The sequence below is a fragment of the Electrona antarctica genome, assembly GCF_951216825.1.
Source record: "Electrona antarctica genome assembly, chromosome: 4".
Taxonomy (NCBI): Eukaryota; Metazoa; Chordata; class Actinopteri; order Myctophiformes; family Myctophidae; genus Electrona; species Electrona antarctica.
This window is the reverse complement of record NC_136809.1, coordinates 11,020,461-11,041,185: the sequence shown is the minus strand read 5'-3', so window position 1 is coordinate 11,041,185 and position 20,725 is coordinate 11,020,461. Positions and strand designations below refer to the sequence as shown.

At 43.4% G+C, this 20,725-nt stretch overlaps 1 protein-coding gene across 1 annotated transcript in view; it reads right to left on the bottom strand.

The window, feature by feature from the left end:
• The window catches only part of LOC306921139 (sodium/potassium/calcium exchanger 3-like), a gene marked incomplete at both ends in the record, with an annotated part of 106,619 nt that extends 93,026 nt beyond the window's left edge, over positions 1 to 13,593 (bottom strand). The window contains 2 exons of the mRNA XM_079498250.1: positions 7,619 to 7,747; positions 13,392 to 13,593. Of these exons, the coding sequence (XP_079354376.1) occupies positions 7,619 to 7,747; positions 13,392 to 13,593 (331 nt within the window). The remainder of the gene's footprint in view (positions 1 to 7,618; positions 7,748 to 13,391) is intronic.
• Positions 13,594 to 20,725: the final 7,132 nt, after the last annotated feature.

The window sequence follows — 20,725 nt, the reverse complement described above, 5'->3', positions numbered from 1 at the left end:
CGACCTATAGCGCATACGTTGTGACCTATAACGCATACGTTGCGACCTATAACGCATACGTTGTGACCTATAACTCATACGTTGCAACCTATAACGCATACGTTGTGACCTATAACACATACGTTGTGACCTATAACACATACGTTGTGACCTATAACGCATACGTCGCGACCTATAACTCATACGTTGCAACCTATAACTCATACGTCACAACCTATAACACATACGTCGCGACCTATAACACATACGTCGCGACCTATAACGCATACGTTGCGACCTATAAGTCATACGTCGCAACCTATAACGCATACGTTGCAACCTATAACGCATACGTTGCAACCTATAACGCATACGTTGCGACCTATAACTCATACGTTGCAACCTATAACTCATACGTCACAACCTATAGCGCATACGTCGTGACCTATAACTCATACGTCGCGACCTATAACGCATACGTTGCGACCTATAACGCATACGTTGCAACCTATAACGCATACGTCGCGACCTATAACTCATACGTCGCGACCTATAACTCATACGTCGTGACCTATAACTCATACCTCGCAACCTATAACGCATACGTCATGACCTATAACTCATCCGTCGCAACCTATAACGCATACGTTGCGACCTATAACGCATACGTTGCGACCTATAACACATACGTCGCGACCTATAACGCATACGTTGCGACCTATAAGTCATACGTCGCAACCTATAACGCATACGTTGCGACCTATAACGCATACGTTGCAACCTATAACGCATACGTCGCGACCTATAACGCATACGTTGCAACCTATAACGCATACGTCGCGACCTATAGCTATGCGTTGGGTCTTAGGTCGTTGGTCGCAAAATGATCTCGCTATCTCTCCTTGAGAGAGTGCAAATAGAACCACATTGACCCTTACGGGTCAGTAACCATGGAGTGTTCAATAGAACCACATTGACCCTTACGGGTCAGTAACCATGGAGTGTTCAATAGAACCACATTGACCCTTACGGGTCAGTAACCATGGAGTGTTCAATAGAACCACATTGACCCTTATGGGTCAGTAACCATGGAGTGTTCAATAGAACCACATTGACCCTTACGGGTCAGTAACCATGGAGTGTTCAATAGAACCACATTGACCCTTACGGGTCAGTAACCATGGAGTGTTCAAATAGAACCACATTGACCCTTATGGGTCAGTAACCATGGAGTGTTCAAATGGACCACATTGACCCTTATGGGTCAGTAACCATGGAGTGTGTCCTTATGGGTCAGTAACCATGGAGTGTTCAAATGGGAAGCAAAGGGTGTGTCCGTGGGGCGTGACCTAATGCATATCAAACTGGGGACGCTTGAAATTAAAAAGGTTGAGAATTATTTCACTAAACTACAGTATGCTGGAACACCAATCTAGAACACTGTAAAATCCTGTAAAGACTCTTCTCTCTTCTGGCCCCAAAACTGCACTTCCCGTTGCAATCAGAACTGCAGCATCACTCCCGATCTTCCGCCGTAGTCTGAAAACCCACCTTTTCAGACTCCATCATGGCCCATAGCACTTACCCTACCCCCCTTAGACAGCACTTCTTAGACTTATATAGCATTTGAAACAGACTTATAGCATGTCATGTAGACAGCACAATAAGTGCATTGTATGTAGTCATAGCACTTCATAGTATATATGTACAGCATAGTATAGCATATATGTGTAGTTTATATGTATAGTGTCATTATATAGATATGTTCTAGTTATAGTTTATATGTATAGTGTCATTATATAGATATGTTCTAGTCACGTTCTTAGCTTACGCATGTTTCGCGATAAATGCATTTTTACATATGTGATGTATTCCCATGCTTTTTGTTCTTGCTTATTGTAAGTCGCTCTGGATTAAGAGCGTCTGCGAAATGCCTAAATTGTAAATTGTAAATTGTAAAGATGTAACTCAGAGAGTGTACAAATGGACCCTTAACAGGTCCATGTATGTAGTACCATGTACAAAAACAATGGCTTCGATTCCAGCATTCTAACATTCCAGGAAGAGAAATGCCGCAGTTTCTATTAGCTTGGAATCCCCATGGATGATGTCACTGGCAGCCAGGTTTCTGAAGACGCAGAGTGAGGAGACACAGTATACTGTTCCATCGTATAATGAGCATTTAGTGGGGATCAATTATAGTGCAGAATATAAGGTTGAAAATGGGTGAAGTGCTCCTTTAATAACTGTTGCAGTAGTGATGCTAGTTTGTTTACCCCCCCAGAACAAGAACACAATGCTTTGAAGGTCCATTACCAACACCACAGAACGTGAAAAGCCTGATAGCCGCCTATACATGGCATGCCATTTGGGCCAGACTTAGCTATTTTAGAAAACGTTACAAAACAATAAATACATTTGTGAACCATTTTCACCTATAATAACATGAGTAAAATACACTAGGTTGAAGTGGTTAGCTCCCCCCCCCCCCCCCCCCACCCCCCTATTCCCCCTCCCCCTCCCTGCCTGGCCACCACACATCAATTACGACTGGATTGAACATGAAATTTCCTTCCATCTATACCTCTAAAAATAGAAGCAGCATGATGGGTCGTTAAAGATAGGTTGGTGTGTGTGTGTGTGTGTGTGTGTGTGTGTGTGTGTGTGTGTGTGTGTGTGTGTGTGTGTGTGTGTGTGTGTGTGTGTGTGGGGGTGTACTGTGCATGCAATGTAAAGGGTGCAAGGACTGTAGTACTACTACTACTACTACAAGAAACTGTACCTATTACCTACTGTATAATGCAGCGTCTGAGGAGAGCTTTTCAAAATGATTGCCTAATGTTCCTTATTGTTAACATCCTCAAATTACACAAATGCTCACACAAGTACATATTTTTACAAGTATATAAAGTGTGTGTATATATGTCGTGCACACGCACACGCGCACAGACACACACGCGTGCGCGCGCACACACACACACACACACACACACACACACACACACACACACACACACACACACACACACACACACACGAAACTCAACAACAAGTGCCTCAGGATACAGATCACGGGTATACAGGAAGCATCGCCTACTCCACACATGGCGACTGCCAATAATCACAGACACTGAACAGAATATTGCCAATGCCTTAGCTCTTGGCTTGGGCATTCCTGCACTCTGCAGGCCTCTCACAACTGATTCATGGACATTACAGAGGCTTCCAAATATGAACACAAGCAGTTTACATTTGTAACCAAGCTGGAAAATAGCATCCTTAAGACGTTAGTACTTGGTACCTTGGTAAGGAATGCCTCTTCCAGACTGTGGTCAAATGAGTACCACAGACGAAAAAAACGGTCTAAGTCCAAATTTCATTCTGACCCCTCCACTCCCCAGGCCTTGTTGTCCTGACCCCTTATCTATCATTTATACATTATGGATAAATAGTGTGGACTTAGACTGTTTTTCGTCTGTGGCATTCAAATGTACATTACACTTCCAAACTGGTCACTTCTCTACTGTCCAAATCAACAACAACATCTGGTGTATTAGCTGTGACATTTGAAAAGGCATCATTTTCATTATTGTGCATCAACATGGAGGTTGAAACACATGAGTGCTCATACATTTTGGTAGATGATGAAACATACTGTATGAACGTATGTCCTTAGGTAATAGGTCAACAATGCTGTCGTACCTAGCAATGTACATTCCCTTATATACATAGCAGCCATTAAGCATATGTGACAGTTACATAGCATATGTGACTGGATTGTGGTCATAGTACAGACAATGAGGAGTACCACAGAGAAAGATTAAGTCTGGTTGGAAAGACCTGTAATATGGCTTTGACTGTACAGGTGACTATATCCTCATCAACTGCATAACTTTTGAATATTGTATGAGAGACATAATGTGACGTATGTGATCTGCATTCTGCATCGAGAAGGGAAGGAAGCTTTCCTTGTAGTTTTAAACCCAGTCCAGTGTTGTTGTTGTTTTTGCTGTTGCAACATTACAAGGTACATCCGTGCATTGACTGGTGATATATCAGGGGGTATACTAAGGGGGTCCCTACGTCCCGGGACTATAAAATATCTATTTGGAACTTAAATTAATCTCAGCCGGGCGGTTTCTGGACTAGAGGAGTTTTTTCCACCGAAATTGTGCATATCGTGCGCACCTATACGGGCAGCATGAGATTAGCCGCGCTGCATAAATGTTGCAGCGACACCGGCAACACTTCAGCCACAAACTATTACTGCAGAGAGAAACCCGTAAAACAGGCGCAGCAGTCTGTACCCTCATGTAGCAGTCAGAAAGATGCTGCGTTATTTGAAGAGGGGAAAAAAATAGGGAGAAGAACCATATGTAAGGAAACTCTCACAAAGTAATACTGTACATGAAACAGTGGCACGCAACAGCCTGTGGACGGTGGATGGAACAACGTGGTGGATGCATCCTGCTGTTGGTAAGATATTAAGATCCATAAAAAGATATCACACACCTAACTAACACCGCAATGTCAACTTCGACCCGCAAGTGAGAAGCTCACAGTGGGCAAGTTGATGCTGTGCATTGATCAGCCCTATATGTGTCAGTGAAAAACTAAGATTAAACCAGACACCCAAATCACCTCGATAAATCTGTGGAGTTTTCAGTGCCACACACGCAGACGTGTGCATCCGAAAACCTTTACCTACTAATTACCTAAATATTCTGTATTGTGATTGTGCTTTTATTGAAATATTAACTTAGAAAACATGGATTTATTTTTTAATTCAGATTTTCATTACTTGAAACTGGCGACCCCTCCAAGATTCTAAGAAGACATTTACTTCAAGGATTAATGCATTTATCAAGGACTATTATGATACCTTGATACCTATTCCTTTGTTGTGTTTTCTGCCCTCACAAGTGCGAATGGTTAGAATTACATCAAAATCGTCAAAAATAAATAAACATATAAATCGGGACTGTATAGATTCACTTTGGGACGGTTCAAATTGTATTTTGGGACGGTTCAAATTGTATTTTGGGGCGGTTCAAATTGTATTTTGGGGCGGTTCAAATTGTATTTTGGGGCGGTTCAAATTGTATTTTGGGGCGGTTCAAATTGTATTTTGGGGCGGTTCCGGGACGTTGGTGAAAAAGGTTAGTCTGGAGCCCTGCATATACAGTATGATGTTCTACTACGTCAATAGCCTTCCTGAGATCAAACAGTTGGTTCTCAGAAACGGCTACAGTGTCCAAGTCAGGTCGAACCCAGTGCAGGGATACTCCAGTTTTCACACAGAGAGGTCACTGAGGTCAGGCCAATCTGACGACACCCCAAACCCAGTAGAACCCCAGGAAACTAGGCTCGTCCTCTCTTGCCAAGTTCCTAGAAACTCTAGAAACTTCCCTGACTGTCTTGTCATCATTGTTTAGCATGTGTATCAAGTGAGCCAGCCTTGTGGCGTTATACAGTATCCACTCCACGTTTGGGACACCAAACCCCACCCTCCTGTTTGGACTGGAAAAGGATGTCTCTGGTCTGGTGGTGTGGGTGTTAAGTCCCAAACACTTTCCAAAGTAAACTATTTTGTCATTGAGTTCACTAAGTGATTTGCATGCATTGATTGATTGATTGATTGATTGATTGATTGAAGAATGTATTAACAGTTTGCAGCATTACAGTACATTTCAAGCACAACTCAATACAAAAACTGTTAACTGTGAGTGGACGACGCCATAAAAGCATTACACTTGTTTACAATAGGGCCCACCGTTTTCAATTCATCAAAACATTTAAAGGCGTACAAATATATACTTCTATATAGCCAAAAACAGGAAATCATAGAGGCAAAAAGGGAAAAAACATAGGGTGAGGGGAAAAAGGGGGTGGGTGGGGGGGGGATTCAGATATTACGGGGGCCAGTTTCGAGTTGCAGCCGTCCGTAGGTGCCCTTTGAGAGTGGTTTTGAAGGAGTCAAGGGATTTGCATGTCTTAATGACTGTTGGTAGGGCGTTCCACATTTTGGACATTGCTAGGTGAACGTTGGAGAAAAGGTTGTGAATTCTAGACAGGGCAACCTGCCTAATAGCCTAATATCCAACTTCATCAGCAGTGGCAGTGGTGAAGCAGCGATGAGGTTCAGCCTAGCTGTAAACTCAGTTGTGATGTAGTCAACCTGTTCTGTCCACACACACACACACACACACACACACACACACACACACACACACACACACACACACACACACACACACACACACACACACACACACACACACACACAGGCCTTCAAGCATCCCTGAGTGCTACGTACCCTTGAGCTATTCAAACATCACGTCATTCGTTGATGATAAGATAAAAGGTCGTCATGGAAACAAGAGATTTTTCAGACATGGCCACCATAAGTGGAAAATGAGAGTGTGGTGGGGGGGTGGGGGGGGGGGGGTGAGAGAGCATGTGAGAGTGTGTGTGTGTGTGTGTGAGAGAGAGAGAGAGAGAGAGAGAGAGAGAGGGGTGGGTGGGTGGGTGACAGCAGGATCCTAAAAGTGTGATGGGTGACCAAAATGTGAGAATGGCTGAGGCAGCCCACACACACACACAATCTGGGTTACCCCACATCCAGATAGAGACACCAACCCAGCCGCGCTATAGGAGGAAGACAGAGTCGAGAGAGGATGCTGCTGGCTGCATGCTTTCTGTTTTTAACTTTCTCTGCAGAGAGGGAGAGGACTTGCTGTCCTCTTTCTTTCTGCCGTCACTATGCCGTATTATGTTGTTTTTATAAAATAAAATAATATATTTTCTTTATATACTGTAGATATGAAAAGCCATCTGTGTCATTTACATTTTTTGAGTTGGCTGTTCAAAACTGCATCCTCATCTTCATCTTCATTGCTGCATCTTCTATTTTTTTATACACGTTATTCCAAACAATTCCTTTCCCCTCCATCAGGCGCCCCGCTGGCCAGGGGGAGGCAGTTTAGAGAGTGACCTATACTGCATGTGTTTTGTGAAGGTATGTACCTACCCTAGGGGACACGGGGAGAACATGCAAACTCCACACAGAAGGGACCTTTCGCCAACCCCGCCTAGGGTATGGGCACTGATGACGCGGAGGAGAGAACACGTCCCCAGCGCCCACAGCGTCCCCAGCGGGAATCGAACCCAGGACCTTCTAGCTGTGAGGCGACAGCGCTACCGACTGCGCCACCGTGTCTGCATCTTCTATTTTTTTACATTTAGGAAAAACGTTGAAAGTATGACAACTACTGATTTAGAAGGCATTTGTAGAATCTACCTCAGGTCTTAATGGGTTAAATATATATCCATTTTTTAAATGTTTTACTCTGTTTTGTTTTGTTTTTGAGTGGTGCAACCACTCCAAGGAACAGCAATGTCCGTGTCCGTGTGACACCTATGTGACTCGTGTTAACCTATGTTTGTGTGTGACTCATGTGTGACTCATGAGTACCAGTAGGGGCGCTGTCGTGCCAGAAACAGAGAGAGAGAAATAGTGCTGCACTGTTGCCTGCTAATGAGAGCGAGAGAGAGGGGGGGGGGGGGGGGGGGAGTTGCACCACTCAGTTCACACGGGTGTGACTTTTACTTGTAAATACAGCCTTCTGGAGTCTCTTACCTGGTGCGGTGCAGTTCTTCTCCTCCCTTCCATCCTCCTCCTCCATGCTACTGTTGTCCGCCTCCTGCAGGAGCCTCCTTCCTCCCCAGCTCTGCCCGCCCAGCGCCGACTGACCCGAGGTGTCATAACCTAGGAGGAAACACGCTTTATGTTTATGACGGACACACACACACACACACCGACGGACGGACCAGGAGTTAAAACATCTAATTATAAATGCACCAAGTCGTGTGAGTGGAGGGCTCCCTCTGGCCCCTCTGTGAATGTTTGGTTTAGTCAACTTGGTCAAGTGGCAACGTTGGAAAAACTGTCTGTCTTTCAGACTTCTTAACAAAGTAGACAACTATTTGTTGAAATGGGATAAGTGGGAGACGCACACTGGAGGCACTGTCTAATTGTAAACTGAGCAGACTATTATATGAACTGTATTTGAATTTCCATGAATATCCATCGCCTTATTATTTCTATTATTGTTTTTCCTCTTTCTTTCATTTTATGTATGTATGTATGTATGTATGTATGTATGTATGTATGTATGTATGTATGTATGTATGTATGTATGTATGTATGTATGTATGTATGTATGTATGTATGTATGTATGTATGTATGTATGTATGTACTGTTTTTGAGTGGTGTAAACCACTCCTACAACTGGCTTTTGTGTGCAGAAAAAAATGAGCATGGTTGCTATGTTCAAAATAATTTCTGACGTAATTAAATCACACCCGGGTGAACTGGATGACCGTAGCAACCATGGTCATTTTCTCTGCACAGAAAAAGCCAGTTGTGAAATCACATCCGGGTGTGATTTCATTACGTCAGATCAGAGCTGATCAGGCTACATAATACCTTACCTTATTTCATTACGTCAGACATTACGTCAGACCACAGCTGATCATGCTATATAAAACCTTACACCACTCAGTTCACACGGGTGTGATTTTTTCTGTACCCTGTGATAAAAAATATGAATCATAAAAAAATAAATGCACCAATAAGTCTCTGTACGTACATCTGTACATCTGTAATCCACGTAACTCGAGAACCGTTCGCTCCACCGACTTCAAATTCGACACACGCGTTCCACTCCAAAAAGGCCTCTGCCCGGGCTCTGGACAGGGCCCCTGCCCAGTGTCCATATATGGAGCTGGCCTGTTCTGACATAACTCTGACGTCTGCATATACTCCATATTAGGGCATGCCTGACAAAGAACTCCATATATGGGCATAAAAGGGACACAGACGGGCGCCCGCTGGTCGAGTGGTCCAGGCGCATGCCACATATAGGCTTTGGCCTGACAGCGTGTCGCGTGTTCGAGTCCCGTTCATGGCGATCTTTGATGTATGTCTCTCCCCTTCTCTCTCTCCCTCTTTCCTGTCTATCTTCGCTTCAAACTATCAATAAAGGCATAAAAGCCAAGAACAAATCTTAAAAAAAGGGACACAGACATAATATCTGGTTGGGGCATTCATTTCCAACTTGCATCATTCCAAGTAGGCCAGTGCCCAACGGGCACCGCTGTAGCGGCTCCAACAGGCACCGCTCTAGTATTCTAAATAAAGAGACAATAATGAAAAGAAAATAGTGACAATAGCTGATCTACATGCTAAACAGCACAGTCGGAAAAAAGGCCCTGGATGGCGTCTACACAAGAATGCTACGAATGGCACTTGGTGTCACATCACAAGCGAGGACCTCTGCCGGGGCCTCCCACGGGTCACCTACACTGTCAGAGAGAGGGAAGGATGAGACTGGCTGGGCTTGTCTCAGACAGGCACATTGTGATTGGTGGCAAGGAAACAGGTCTACATTGTGGGAGCCAAGCCAACACAAGGTACAGCTAGGACGGGGAAAAGAAGCGCACCACATTATGTAGACACACTTTGGCACGACAAAAATAGCCGATGCACAGTTCTGGGCTTGTGGATCAGAATCGATAGATCTTTGGGGAAAGAAATTAGAAAGCCAAGTAAATAGTGTTCAATAAGTGTTTGCATTCTCAACCTTGCATCGCCATATACAACACACAGCAGTTAGAGCGAGTTCTGCATAGGGTTGCCAACCACTTGAAAATCAATTAAGGGACACCTGGCGACGTTTCCCTTATTTCCTAGAAGAATCACACTTGTGTGAAGTGAGGACTGAGGCGCTCTTATCATTCCATGCTCAGCCAATCAAATCAATCAAACCATGGTACACACAAACACACAAAGCTGGGCATAGGAGGGGCCTCAAAAATCAGGGACGTCCAGAAAAAGATACAATTTCACTATACGTTGTGTATGTATACCGTTTTTTTGAGTGGTGCAAACCACTCCAACAACCAGCTTTGTCTGTATGTTTGTGTACCTGTGTACGTGTTTGTGTACCTGTGTACGTGTCCGTGCACAGGTGAGCATGGTTACCATGGTCACTGACATTACGTCAGACCACAGCTGATCAGGCTATATAAGACTTGCACCACTCAGTTCACACGGGTGTGATTTTTCGTGATTATTGAGGGGCGCTAGCCCCTCCTATATATGGCTTTAATGATTGTTTTTCAACCGAAAAAACGATGAGATAACGATAAGAAAACCGCCACAGACAATAAAGATAAATCTAATGTTTGTTTTGAGGACTAAAACAAACATTAGCACCCGTTGCTTAAACAAACATTATGTTGTAAGATGATAAGAGCGCCCCTCACTTCACAAGGGTGTGATTTTTTTATGTATTAACCACTTGAACCACCAGCATCCATGTTCTGGGGGGGGGGGGGCGGGGGGGGGGGACCACACACACATTGCAGATATAGCCTACAACTGTTTGAAACTTGTACGATGTGCGTCATTGATTGATTCCCAAAAATAAGTGTCCCCTTATCAGTTCTAAGGACTGATATACAGTAATGAACGGTTTCTTATTTCAAAGGGGACAGTTGGCAAGCCCTCAAATTCTGCATCCCAACATTCTGCTTTGCATCTCTCACTCTCTCACACACTCCCTGGTCTCTTGCTGGTGTGAGCACAGAAAGACGTGAGTCGTGATTAACCCATTTTGCGACTGAGGTCGATTAAAAAAAAAGGCTTCTAAATCCTATTTTTTTTCTGAAAAACCTGTTTCTATGTCAGTGGTGCTCAACCTTTTTCATGTCAAGGACCCCCAGAATTATCTGTATTGGGCCACGGACCCCCATCTCAAAATATGTAGTTCCAGGGACCCCCCCAGTAGCAAATATTTTAGTTCGCTCTGAAATATATATTCAATGATTTGCGCCACAATTTTTAATGATTTTTCAAAAATAGCAGACCTACAAGCTCATAGCTTGTAGATCTGCTATTTTTCAATAGCTAAAGTTTAATGCTTTAAAACACCAAATGGGGCGTTCCCACCAAAAATGGGTTAATGTGGCCCCTGCGCAGGCAGCGTTGAGTGCTCCACTTCCAGCGCCGCGCACAACATCAAGCTTTAGCAGAACTTCATTAAGGAGACATCATAAATAATCAACTTCAATTGATATCCCGGCACACTTGATTAAGAGTTAGCAAGAGCACAATGGGGACAACGAAAATGCATTAGCCCGACATGGTGTCGCCTCGCGTTCTGAGCACACGCAGAGTGCAACAATCCTGTTGCATTTCCTAGTAACCAGGATATTTCAGTGGGGAGGGGGGGGGGGGGGGAGAGAGAGAGAGGAGGGGGGGAGAGAGAGAGGGGGGTGGGGGTAGAAATTATATACTGATGTGATGATGCACAACAGTAATGAGTGTACATGAATATTCATGCGGACCTTCTGTCCGTGCAATGTGATAAATATGACATCTCTCTTTAGCTGATGCTGACGCAATAGCCACAGTGTGCCTCTAGTGGTGATCCAGGGGACGGGGGAGGGCGAGAGAGAGAGAGAGAGAGAGGAGAGAGACAGAGAGAGACAGAGAGACGAGAGAGAGAGGAGGAGCAGAGAGAGAGCGACGAGGAGAGAGAGAGAGAGAGTGAGAGCAGAGAGAGACGAGAGAGAGAGAGAGAGAGAGAGCAGAGAGAGAGAGAGAGGAGAGAGAGAGAGAGAGAGAGAGAGAGGACAGAGCGAGAGAGAGAGAGAGAGACAGATATGCAGAGAGTCAGAGTGTGACAGGGAGAGAGAGAATGGGACAGAGAAAGAGATTGTGCGTGTCTGTCTAAATGTTGGAGTGGCTGAGTGGAGGGATATAGTGGACTGCTTTGCGGTAACCCAGGGAAGTGAATACCCTGGGGCATTTTGGCCTGATTTCACTGCTCTGCAGCGAAAGCACCTGAGCCGTATACAGGAGCCTCTGCTTCCCTCTGCCAAGAATAGGTTCAGTTAGTTCAAGCTCAAATGAATCCCCCACTACACAGACCCACAGTAATACCTGGCTGTGCATCACTTACTATGGAAGCCCTGGTTGCACTGAAGTCTCCGTTGTATGAGGCTTAAAGTCTACTTTGAGTGTACAACTATGAAATGGTGCATTTATATATAGCACCTTTTATCCAAGGCGCTTTACATAGACATGTGCATTAGATTCACCCATTCACACACACAATTCATTACGCTGATGTCGGAGGAAACCATGCAAGGCACCAACCTGCTCATCTGTGAGCAATTAGGGGTTTAGAGTCTTGCTCAAGGACACTTCGACACTAACTCTGGGGGAGCCCACAGGGATCAAAACTGGGAACCTTCCGGTTCCCAAGCAGCCACTCTACCCCTGAGCCACTGCCGCCCCAATACACTAAATGTGATTTAAAAGGTACTTAAATGACTTTAGGATTTAAAAATAATAATAATAATTAAAAAACACCCGTGTGAAGTGAGGGGCGCTCTTATCATTGTACATACACATCACTCATCTCATTCCGGCCAATCACAATTTGCGTCCTCACCTTTGTCATCAATGTTTGTGTTACACATATGTGTGTTTACACGAACAACAACAAAATTGTCCATTCATTGTCAATGGCATTTTAATGTTTGTGCAGGACAAAGCACACACACCAAAAGCTGGACATAGGAGAGGCTAGCGCCCCTCAAAAATAAATAAATACATAAATAAATACAATTAATTTGCCTAAAGTAAAAAAACAAAAACGAGCTCATACCCAGAATAAAGAAGACATGGCCAGGCAACAGTACAGCCTAATCCAGTGGACCACAATCCACAATTATAATAAGCCTAATTAAATGATTCTACATTTTTCGAAAATAGCCAGATTATGAAATTGGGATAACGTGGTTATAGCCTACTAATGTTGATGCCTGGCTAACTATATAACTAGTTTTGTTGGGGACCGCCTGGAACCCACTCAATGACCCGGATACTTGGAGGCTTGCCTCCACTTTTGAGAACCACTGGCCTTAAACCAACGGGAGTCAAAACAAGGAGAATCGTTACAAAGCAGCGCTAAAACAACCTGCTGGGTAAAGCTGACTATATTCATCCTTTGGCATTCTTTCTCCCTACAGTGATTGATTGATTGATTGATTGAAGAATTTATTAACAGTTTGCAGAATTACAGTACATTTCAAGCACAAACTCAATACAAAGGCTGTTAACTGTGAGTGGACGACCCAATTAAGCATTACACTTGTTTCCAATAGGGTCCACCATGTTCAAATCATCAAAACATTTAGAGACGTACAAATAGACACTTCTATAGACAGAACAGGAATTCATCATAAAGGAGGTAAAAAGGGAAAAGAAATATATACAGTGAGGGGAAATAACTAAATCCTTTGGTATTCTTTCTCCGGCTAACTAAATCCTCCTCACCTGAATGTTCCGCTAGGTAGGAAAAGCCCTTCACCAGCAGCAGTAAGCCTCCGAACAAACATATCTGGATCAAAACCAACTCTTTTCGCTTTTTCCGTCTAGCTTTGATCTTCTTCTGGCTCAGCATCACTTGTGTCGGCTGATTCCGGAGTCGGATACTGGGTCCAGACATCATCCTCTGTGTCGCCTCATCCACATCCATGCAGCACGCGGTCCAAAATGAGCAACCTCCTCTTCTTCAGGGAGATCGGGCTCTTTCTCCGTCCCGAAACCGATTTAAAAAAAAATCAAAAAAAGTAGTAAGGGAACGGGGTTGTAAAAGTTACAAACCGGCACCGCTGGAATGTTACGAGTGGCGAGATGTTGGCTGGCGCTGGCTGGACGGATTGTTTTCGTTGCTGGTGCCAACCAAAGACTGTCTCCTTATGTCATGTTTTTTTTTATTTTTAATACAAAATAAAAAGATGATGTTTTGTTGCAATAGTTAGGTGGAGAGCGGCTACTGCTCCATGGATGCGTCAGACAGACTCTGAGACTCAGTTCAGTGTCAGCTCATGCGCTACACGAGTTTGGGGAGAGAGAGAGAGAGAGAGAGAGAGAGAGGGATTCGAGGGAATCATATTCATAACTGAAAGCTGTCTGATGTTAAAATATTACTGTTACAGCTCAGCGAAAGAGATGCACGCCCTTCTTTCACTTCCCTCTTCTTCTTGGAAACACTTTGGTGAAACAGCCGCCCTTGATTTCTGCCTGTCATGGCGATTTTTGTTGAAAAGTTCTAATCTAGATTGACTGATGGTGCCAAACTGACTACTAATCATTTCTACTAGTGTTTCTGTTCAGTAACAGCCAGGGGTCTCCCCGTGTCCAGATAATAGTTTCTGTTCAGTAACATAACAGCCAGGGGTCTCCCCGTGTCCAGATAATAGTTCCTGTTCAGTAACATAACAGCCAGGGGTCTCCCTGTGTCCAGATAATAGTTCCTGTTCAGTAACATAACAGCCAGGGGTCTCCCCGTGTCCAGATAATAGTTTCTGTTCAGTAACATAACAGCCAAGGGTCTCCCCGTGTCCAGATAATAGTTTCTGTTCAGTAACATAACAGCCAGGGGTCTCCCCGTGTCCAGATAATAGTTTCTGTTCAGTAACATAACAACCAGGGGTCTCCCCGTGTCCAGATAATAGTTTCTGTTCAGTAACATAACAGCCAGGGGTCTCCCCGTGTCCAGATAATAGTTCCTGTTCAGTAACAGCCAGGGGTCTCCCCGTGTCCAGATAATAGTTTCTGTTCAGTAACAGCCAGGGGTCTCCCTGTGTCCAGATAATAGTTTCTGTTCAGTAACAGCCAGGGGTCTCCCCGTGTCCAGATAATAGTTTCTGTTCAGTAACATAACAGCCAGGGGTCTCCCCGTGTCCAGATAATAGTTCCTGTTCAGTAACATAACAGCCAGGGGTCTCCCCGTGTCCAGATAATAGTTTCTGTTCAGTAACAGCCAGGGGTCTCCCCGTGTCCAGATAATAGTTTCTGTTCAGTAACAGCCAGGGGTCTCCCCGTGTCCAGATAATAGTTTCTGTTCAGTAACATAACAGCCAGGGGTCTCCCCGTGTCCAGATAATAGTTCCTGTTCAGTAACATAACAGCCAGGGGTCTCCCCGTGTCCAGATAATAGTTTCTGTTCAGTAACATAACAGCCAGGGGTCTCCCTGTGTCCAGATAATAGTTTCTGTTCAGTAACATAACAGCCAGGGGTCTCCCCGTGTCGCCAGATAATAGCCCATGCATTTTCAGGTGGGACACCAATTTCATCCAATCAGAGAACCCATTTGTCAGCTTCGGTTCTGCAAAGTTTTTTCTTCTTTGTTTCAACACTTCCTATTTCACTTATCCTGTGTTCATTCCCTCCTGATTGGATGAAATTGGTATCCCCTGAAACTGTATTTTCGGTTTGGAGACCCCTACTGAACAAATATAGCAAAGATCACTACTGCATTTTATGATCTGCTGAATGACAATAAAGATATCTATTGGAATATAGCTTTTTCAAGCAAATGTTATTGCTTTACAGCAATATTAATATAACCAAATGCTGAATAAAATGTATGGGGCATAGCCTTCTGAGTCTATGACAATTCACCAAGGTAAACACCTGAAATAGAAGTGATATGCAAATTCCTAAAGAGAAAAAAAAAGTTTGGCAATCATCCCATCCTATGAGTAAAAGTTTTCTTCTGACATCCATGATATCTTGGTTATCTTTTCTAATGTCACTCACAATGCTATCTGCATAGATTCTACTGTATGTTTCTCTGGTCCTTCATAGTTTAAGGCTACAGATTTAGATCCTTGCTTGTTACCGTGTTTTGTATTCTGACATTAATCCAGTAACCTAAATACATTTTCCAGTACACATTCTCCAATCCCTGAGTTGCTGTGCACCATATTCAAGTGAAACAGTGCTTTGCAGATAATGGGTAATACTTTATTTGCAACCAAGTGCGTTTCTTGATTGTCAAGCTTGAGGTTTTCACATAAATAGCTCTGGAAACTTTCCAGCAAGAATGGAAAAAGTGGTCAGGGCTCCAGGCAACTGATTTCATTGTGCTTTTTTAACCCTTTGAGGCATGGGCCCAATAAGCAGAAGATAAGAAAGGGAGAGTAGAGTGAGGGGAGCGTAGCCAAGCATCACATTTAGAGAGAATAACGCCCTGAACAACCTTTCAAACAAGGTTGTTGTTTCGTTTTTTCTTTTATACAACAGCCGCAACACCACCATGATGAAAGCCCACATATGGAGAGCAGAGAGTCCATGTCAATCCAGACGTGACTGGAGGTCTAAAGGCTGCCTCGAAACCTGGCCTAGCTTACAGAGGAAACTTGAACTGGCCACGGAGTTACTAAACAAGATGAATTCCCAACGTCTCCGAGGCACACAAAAGAAAAGAAAAGGCCAGGGGAAGGGAGGAAGAGGAAGGAGGGGAGGGGAGGGGGGGGGGCAACAAATTAAATCCAGTTAAATTGTTTTTCCATAGCCAGTGGGCTTGGCAAGGGACTCGTGCACACGAGATGTTAAGATACAGTTGTCGAGGACAAACCAGAAATGCCACATAGCTTCAGATGCAGCAGAATGCATGGAATTTAACCCAGTTTCTCATGTCCAACTGACAGAGGGCCTACTCCCACTTTACTGACCTTGCTTGCTTTTGGGCAGTGGTTTTCAAGCGTTTTTGTGCCAAAGGCACACGGATGGGCAAGTCAAAATCTCAAAGCACACCTGTATTCATAGCCAAAATAGCCGATCTACAAGTTCACTTAGCTTTTTTCCAAAACATTTTGAACATCATTTTAAGTTTTCACCGATAATTGTAGGCTACACCCCCCAAAATAGGTATGCCATGATGAAATTGGCTGAAATTTTTTTGAGCGGTGGCACGCCGTCTCCAACATCTAACTTTGTGTGTCCCTATGTCCCTGAAAAAGTGGCGCTGTTGAGCTTCACACTGTGCACAGGTGCATGATCGGAAGCTGAGTTTTTAGTTTAACACCAATGTGTTTTTCAGCACAAGTGTTGCTGTTGAGCTTCATAATGAGCACTGTAAAGGTGCGTTCAGACTTGGATGGTTAGAGCGGCGCGATTACATACAAAGTCAATGCAAAGACGAGAAGTTGCTCGAGTGCCGCGACCTGGCGCAGCACAAACGGGACGAACCGAGGCGAATATTTAAATTCAAGTCTGAACGCACAGTACAGTACTCGTACAGTAGAGTATGAGTACATACAGTACTTGTACAGTACGCATACATACTTGTTACAGTGCAGTAGTACAGTGCAAGTAGTACAGTACGAGTAGTACAGGAGTTCAGTCCAGTAACTATAACAATTACAGTATAGTTCCACCGCTCAGTTCACACAGGAGTGATTTTTATTTATTGATTGTAGGATATAGAAGTTCTCTCTCTCTCTCTCTAGGATCATGTAATAGTGTTAATGAAATACTAAGGACATCAGCTGCCCTGTAAGCTCCTTCTTTCACCTACGGATCAATTGCAACCTCCTACAGTTTTCACTTGTGCTCGGCACATCAATAATCTAAAGGCCCCATCAACGACTTTCTCTGTTCTGACAACGATAACACACCGTCATTGAAAACTCTGCCTGGCACTGGGATCACAATGCAGGCAGAGCAGAGCAGAGCAGGGCTGCTGTGCTGTTCTAGTCTGGTTTCGGAGCAACGTTATAGGCTAGCTAGCCTGCAGACATATTTGGGTCATGTCTTCTCTCGCAGAGCTCTCCTGAGCCTGGGCTTCAGCAGACCGACTTTGCTCAAGCACATCATGAAGAGGCCGCAGGTCAGCATCATAGAGGTACAGTAGGCATACGGAAAGAAGGCCAGAGAGAGAGAGAGAGAGAGAGAGAGAGAGAGAGAGAGAGAGAGAGAGAGAGAGAGAGAGAGAGACAGGAATAGAAGAGTTTGCTCAACTAAAAAGGATAGTAAAGTTGGTACCAAATAGATAGCCCAGGTGGTTTTGTTGGAAGGGAAAAAGGACGGTCTAATATAGCCATTCTTAGAGCTCCCAACGGGGCTTAAAAACAACAACAACACTTTTATCCTCACATCCTTTATAAAAATAAACATTTACATTCAGATCTGCCAAATGAGAAATTTGAGACATAATGTTAAAATAAGTACAGTATACTAACTGTCATTCTCTGTTCCGTCCAGAAAGGCAGAATGTGCCCAAACACCCTATGCCTATGGTGATGTCAATGCCCCTCCGTGTCAAAGTAATTCTGGCTCTGCTCAGTTAACTCATTTAACCCTGATGGCATCACAGTTTTGGGCCTGTCATTATAGCCAAAATCCTTTTGAATGAGATGACATGAAGCAAAACGTGTCAAACATTCAAAATGCTTTGGTCAATCTACTTTGTGTATTTTTATATTTTCATTTCAGTTATTGTTGCATATTCTGTGTATACTATACTATATAATAAAGAAACTTTGAACAAAAAAATGCACTCATACAGAGGAGAAGCTATTTGAACAATACCTTTTTTTGGTTATGTATTTTTATTTATTTCTTTACCAAAGAAGCCATCTTTAGTTGACATGCATTCATTTTAATCCAGGATAACAATGACACAAGTCATAGAAGATACCAAAGCAGAGGAATTACATAATGTGACAATATCAACATGACTCAATAAAATAAAATACAAATAATATCTGTTGATTCTCATCATCTTGTGCACGCAAACCATTTCCAATCACGACGATGAAGATCATCGCAAGTTTGTAGATAAGCTATTTTCAACAACAATTCGGAAAATGTTGTTCGTTAAGTGGTTACGTATCTGTCTGTCTTAGAGATAATGTGAAATCAGTGCTTGCCACTAACGCAATTGACCATACTCACATGCCGGCCATTTTGTTCTTAGGTCATACTTGGATCTCTCCTATGGTAGACATCAATACAGCATGGAATTGTGGACAAAATCTTATCCAACGATAACAACATATTTTAAGTCTTGGGTCTGAGGCTAAATCTCATCAAATGGTGGTCCGTGGCTCAAATGGAAAATAAATAATGGGCTTTGATATGAAAAGGGTTGGGGGTTGACTTACATGATGCAACTATAACCAATACAAGAGATAAATACAATTCAATCTAAACCATGTGGTAGGGCACCGTTCCCTGACCTGTGGTCTTAATTCCTGTGGTTCAGATAGTTTCGTCAAATCAGAGACAAGGCTTTTTTTTCCATAGAAGACGTGTATATTTGTATATCTTTAAATATTTTGATGAATTGAAAATGGAGGACCCTTATATAAACAAGCCTTAGTGCTTTTTGAGTGGTGCAACCACTCCTATAGACAGCTATGTGTGTGGCTGTGTCCCTGGGTCCCTGGCTGGCTGGCCGTTTCCGAGCACGAAAATAGCGTTATATAGCGTTTGTTCACCACCAAGTGTCACTGTTGCACAGCCTAACACACAGACACAGACACACACAGAGGCCAGGGAGGAGAGCTTGTACAGTCCAGTACAGTACGTACAGCACAAGTACAGTACAGCACCACTCACTTCAGACGGGTCTGATTTTCTGGTTTTATCCTCTTAGCAGATTTTGTATTGAGCTGTACTTTCCTTGAACTGTACCCAATATGAAAACTGTTAATACAAATTTCAATCAATCAACCTTTTACGATTCAAAGGTAACATTCATTGTCATTGTATGCTGCCTAAACGTTTCTTCTTTTGGGGGGTGTTCAAAATGGGTTTGTAAAGGAGAGACATTCATGTTAAGAACAATCAATGGAATGTGTTTTGGATTGGATCAATGGAACCAACATAGTTACTTTAAGCCTCTATAGGGCAGATAGCAATGGTGGCCAACTTTTGGTTCCATTGATCCAGAAGACCCCATTCATTTTTATCCCAAAGAGATTTCCAAAAAAATATTTATATACATTTTAAATCCTAGAATCAAGCCATCCTTTCAGATAATTTTTCTCTTCGCAGAAACAAATGTTTTATCACAGTCACTTAACCCATTGATGCCTGGTGCAACGTATACGTTGTTCTACCCTTGATGCCGGCGCGCTCTCTGTGTCTCATCAGCTATTGCTATACATGTAGCAACATAACTATTTAAAAAAAAAATCATCAGAATTTGAAGGTTTTCAGAAACCTTAGGTCAGGCCCTAGAAGGCGTTCCCAGATTCGGTCTCAGGCATCAATGGGTTAAACACTCCCAAAATATAATTTAATAACAGAGGGGACAAAAGAATAAGGTTTCGGCCTAACGGGCCTTCGTCAGGTATACCTCTTGACCGTTATGGTCATGATTCACGAGGGTTGGAATTCTCTATGGGGTCTGGATCAATGGAGCCGCCACTGCTATGCCCCGTTGCAAAATGTCTTAAAAACCAAAACGACACAAAGTGCATTGCACTGCAATGGCAAAACGAAAATCACAAAAACAGCTTTGAAACATTTTTGATAATGTCATGCCCAGAATAGTGATCCCACCAATCTTATGCATTTAATAGGGATTTAAAATGTAATTGTTATATACAGTTTATTATTATTCTGTATTTTATTTTATTCCCCCCCCCCCCCCCCCCCACACACACACACATATTTTCCTCTCCTTCCTAATTGGGCTCTGAGGCCCCCCCCTGGCGGCCACAGCCCCCACTTTGAAAACTACACTGTTATGTGGCACATCCCCTTCCTTTGCATTATTTTTCAATCTCACGCTGTAGATGTGATGTACTGTAGATGTGGTGTAGATGTGATGTACTGTAGATGTGGTGTAGATGTGATGTGGTGTAGA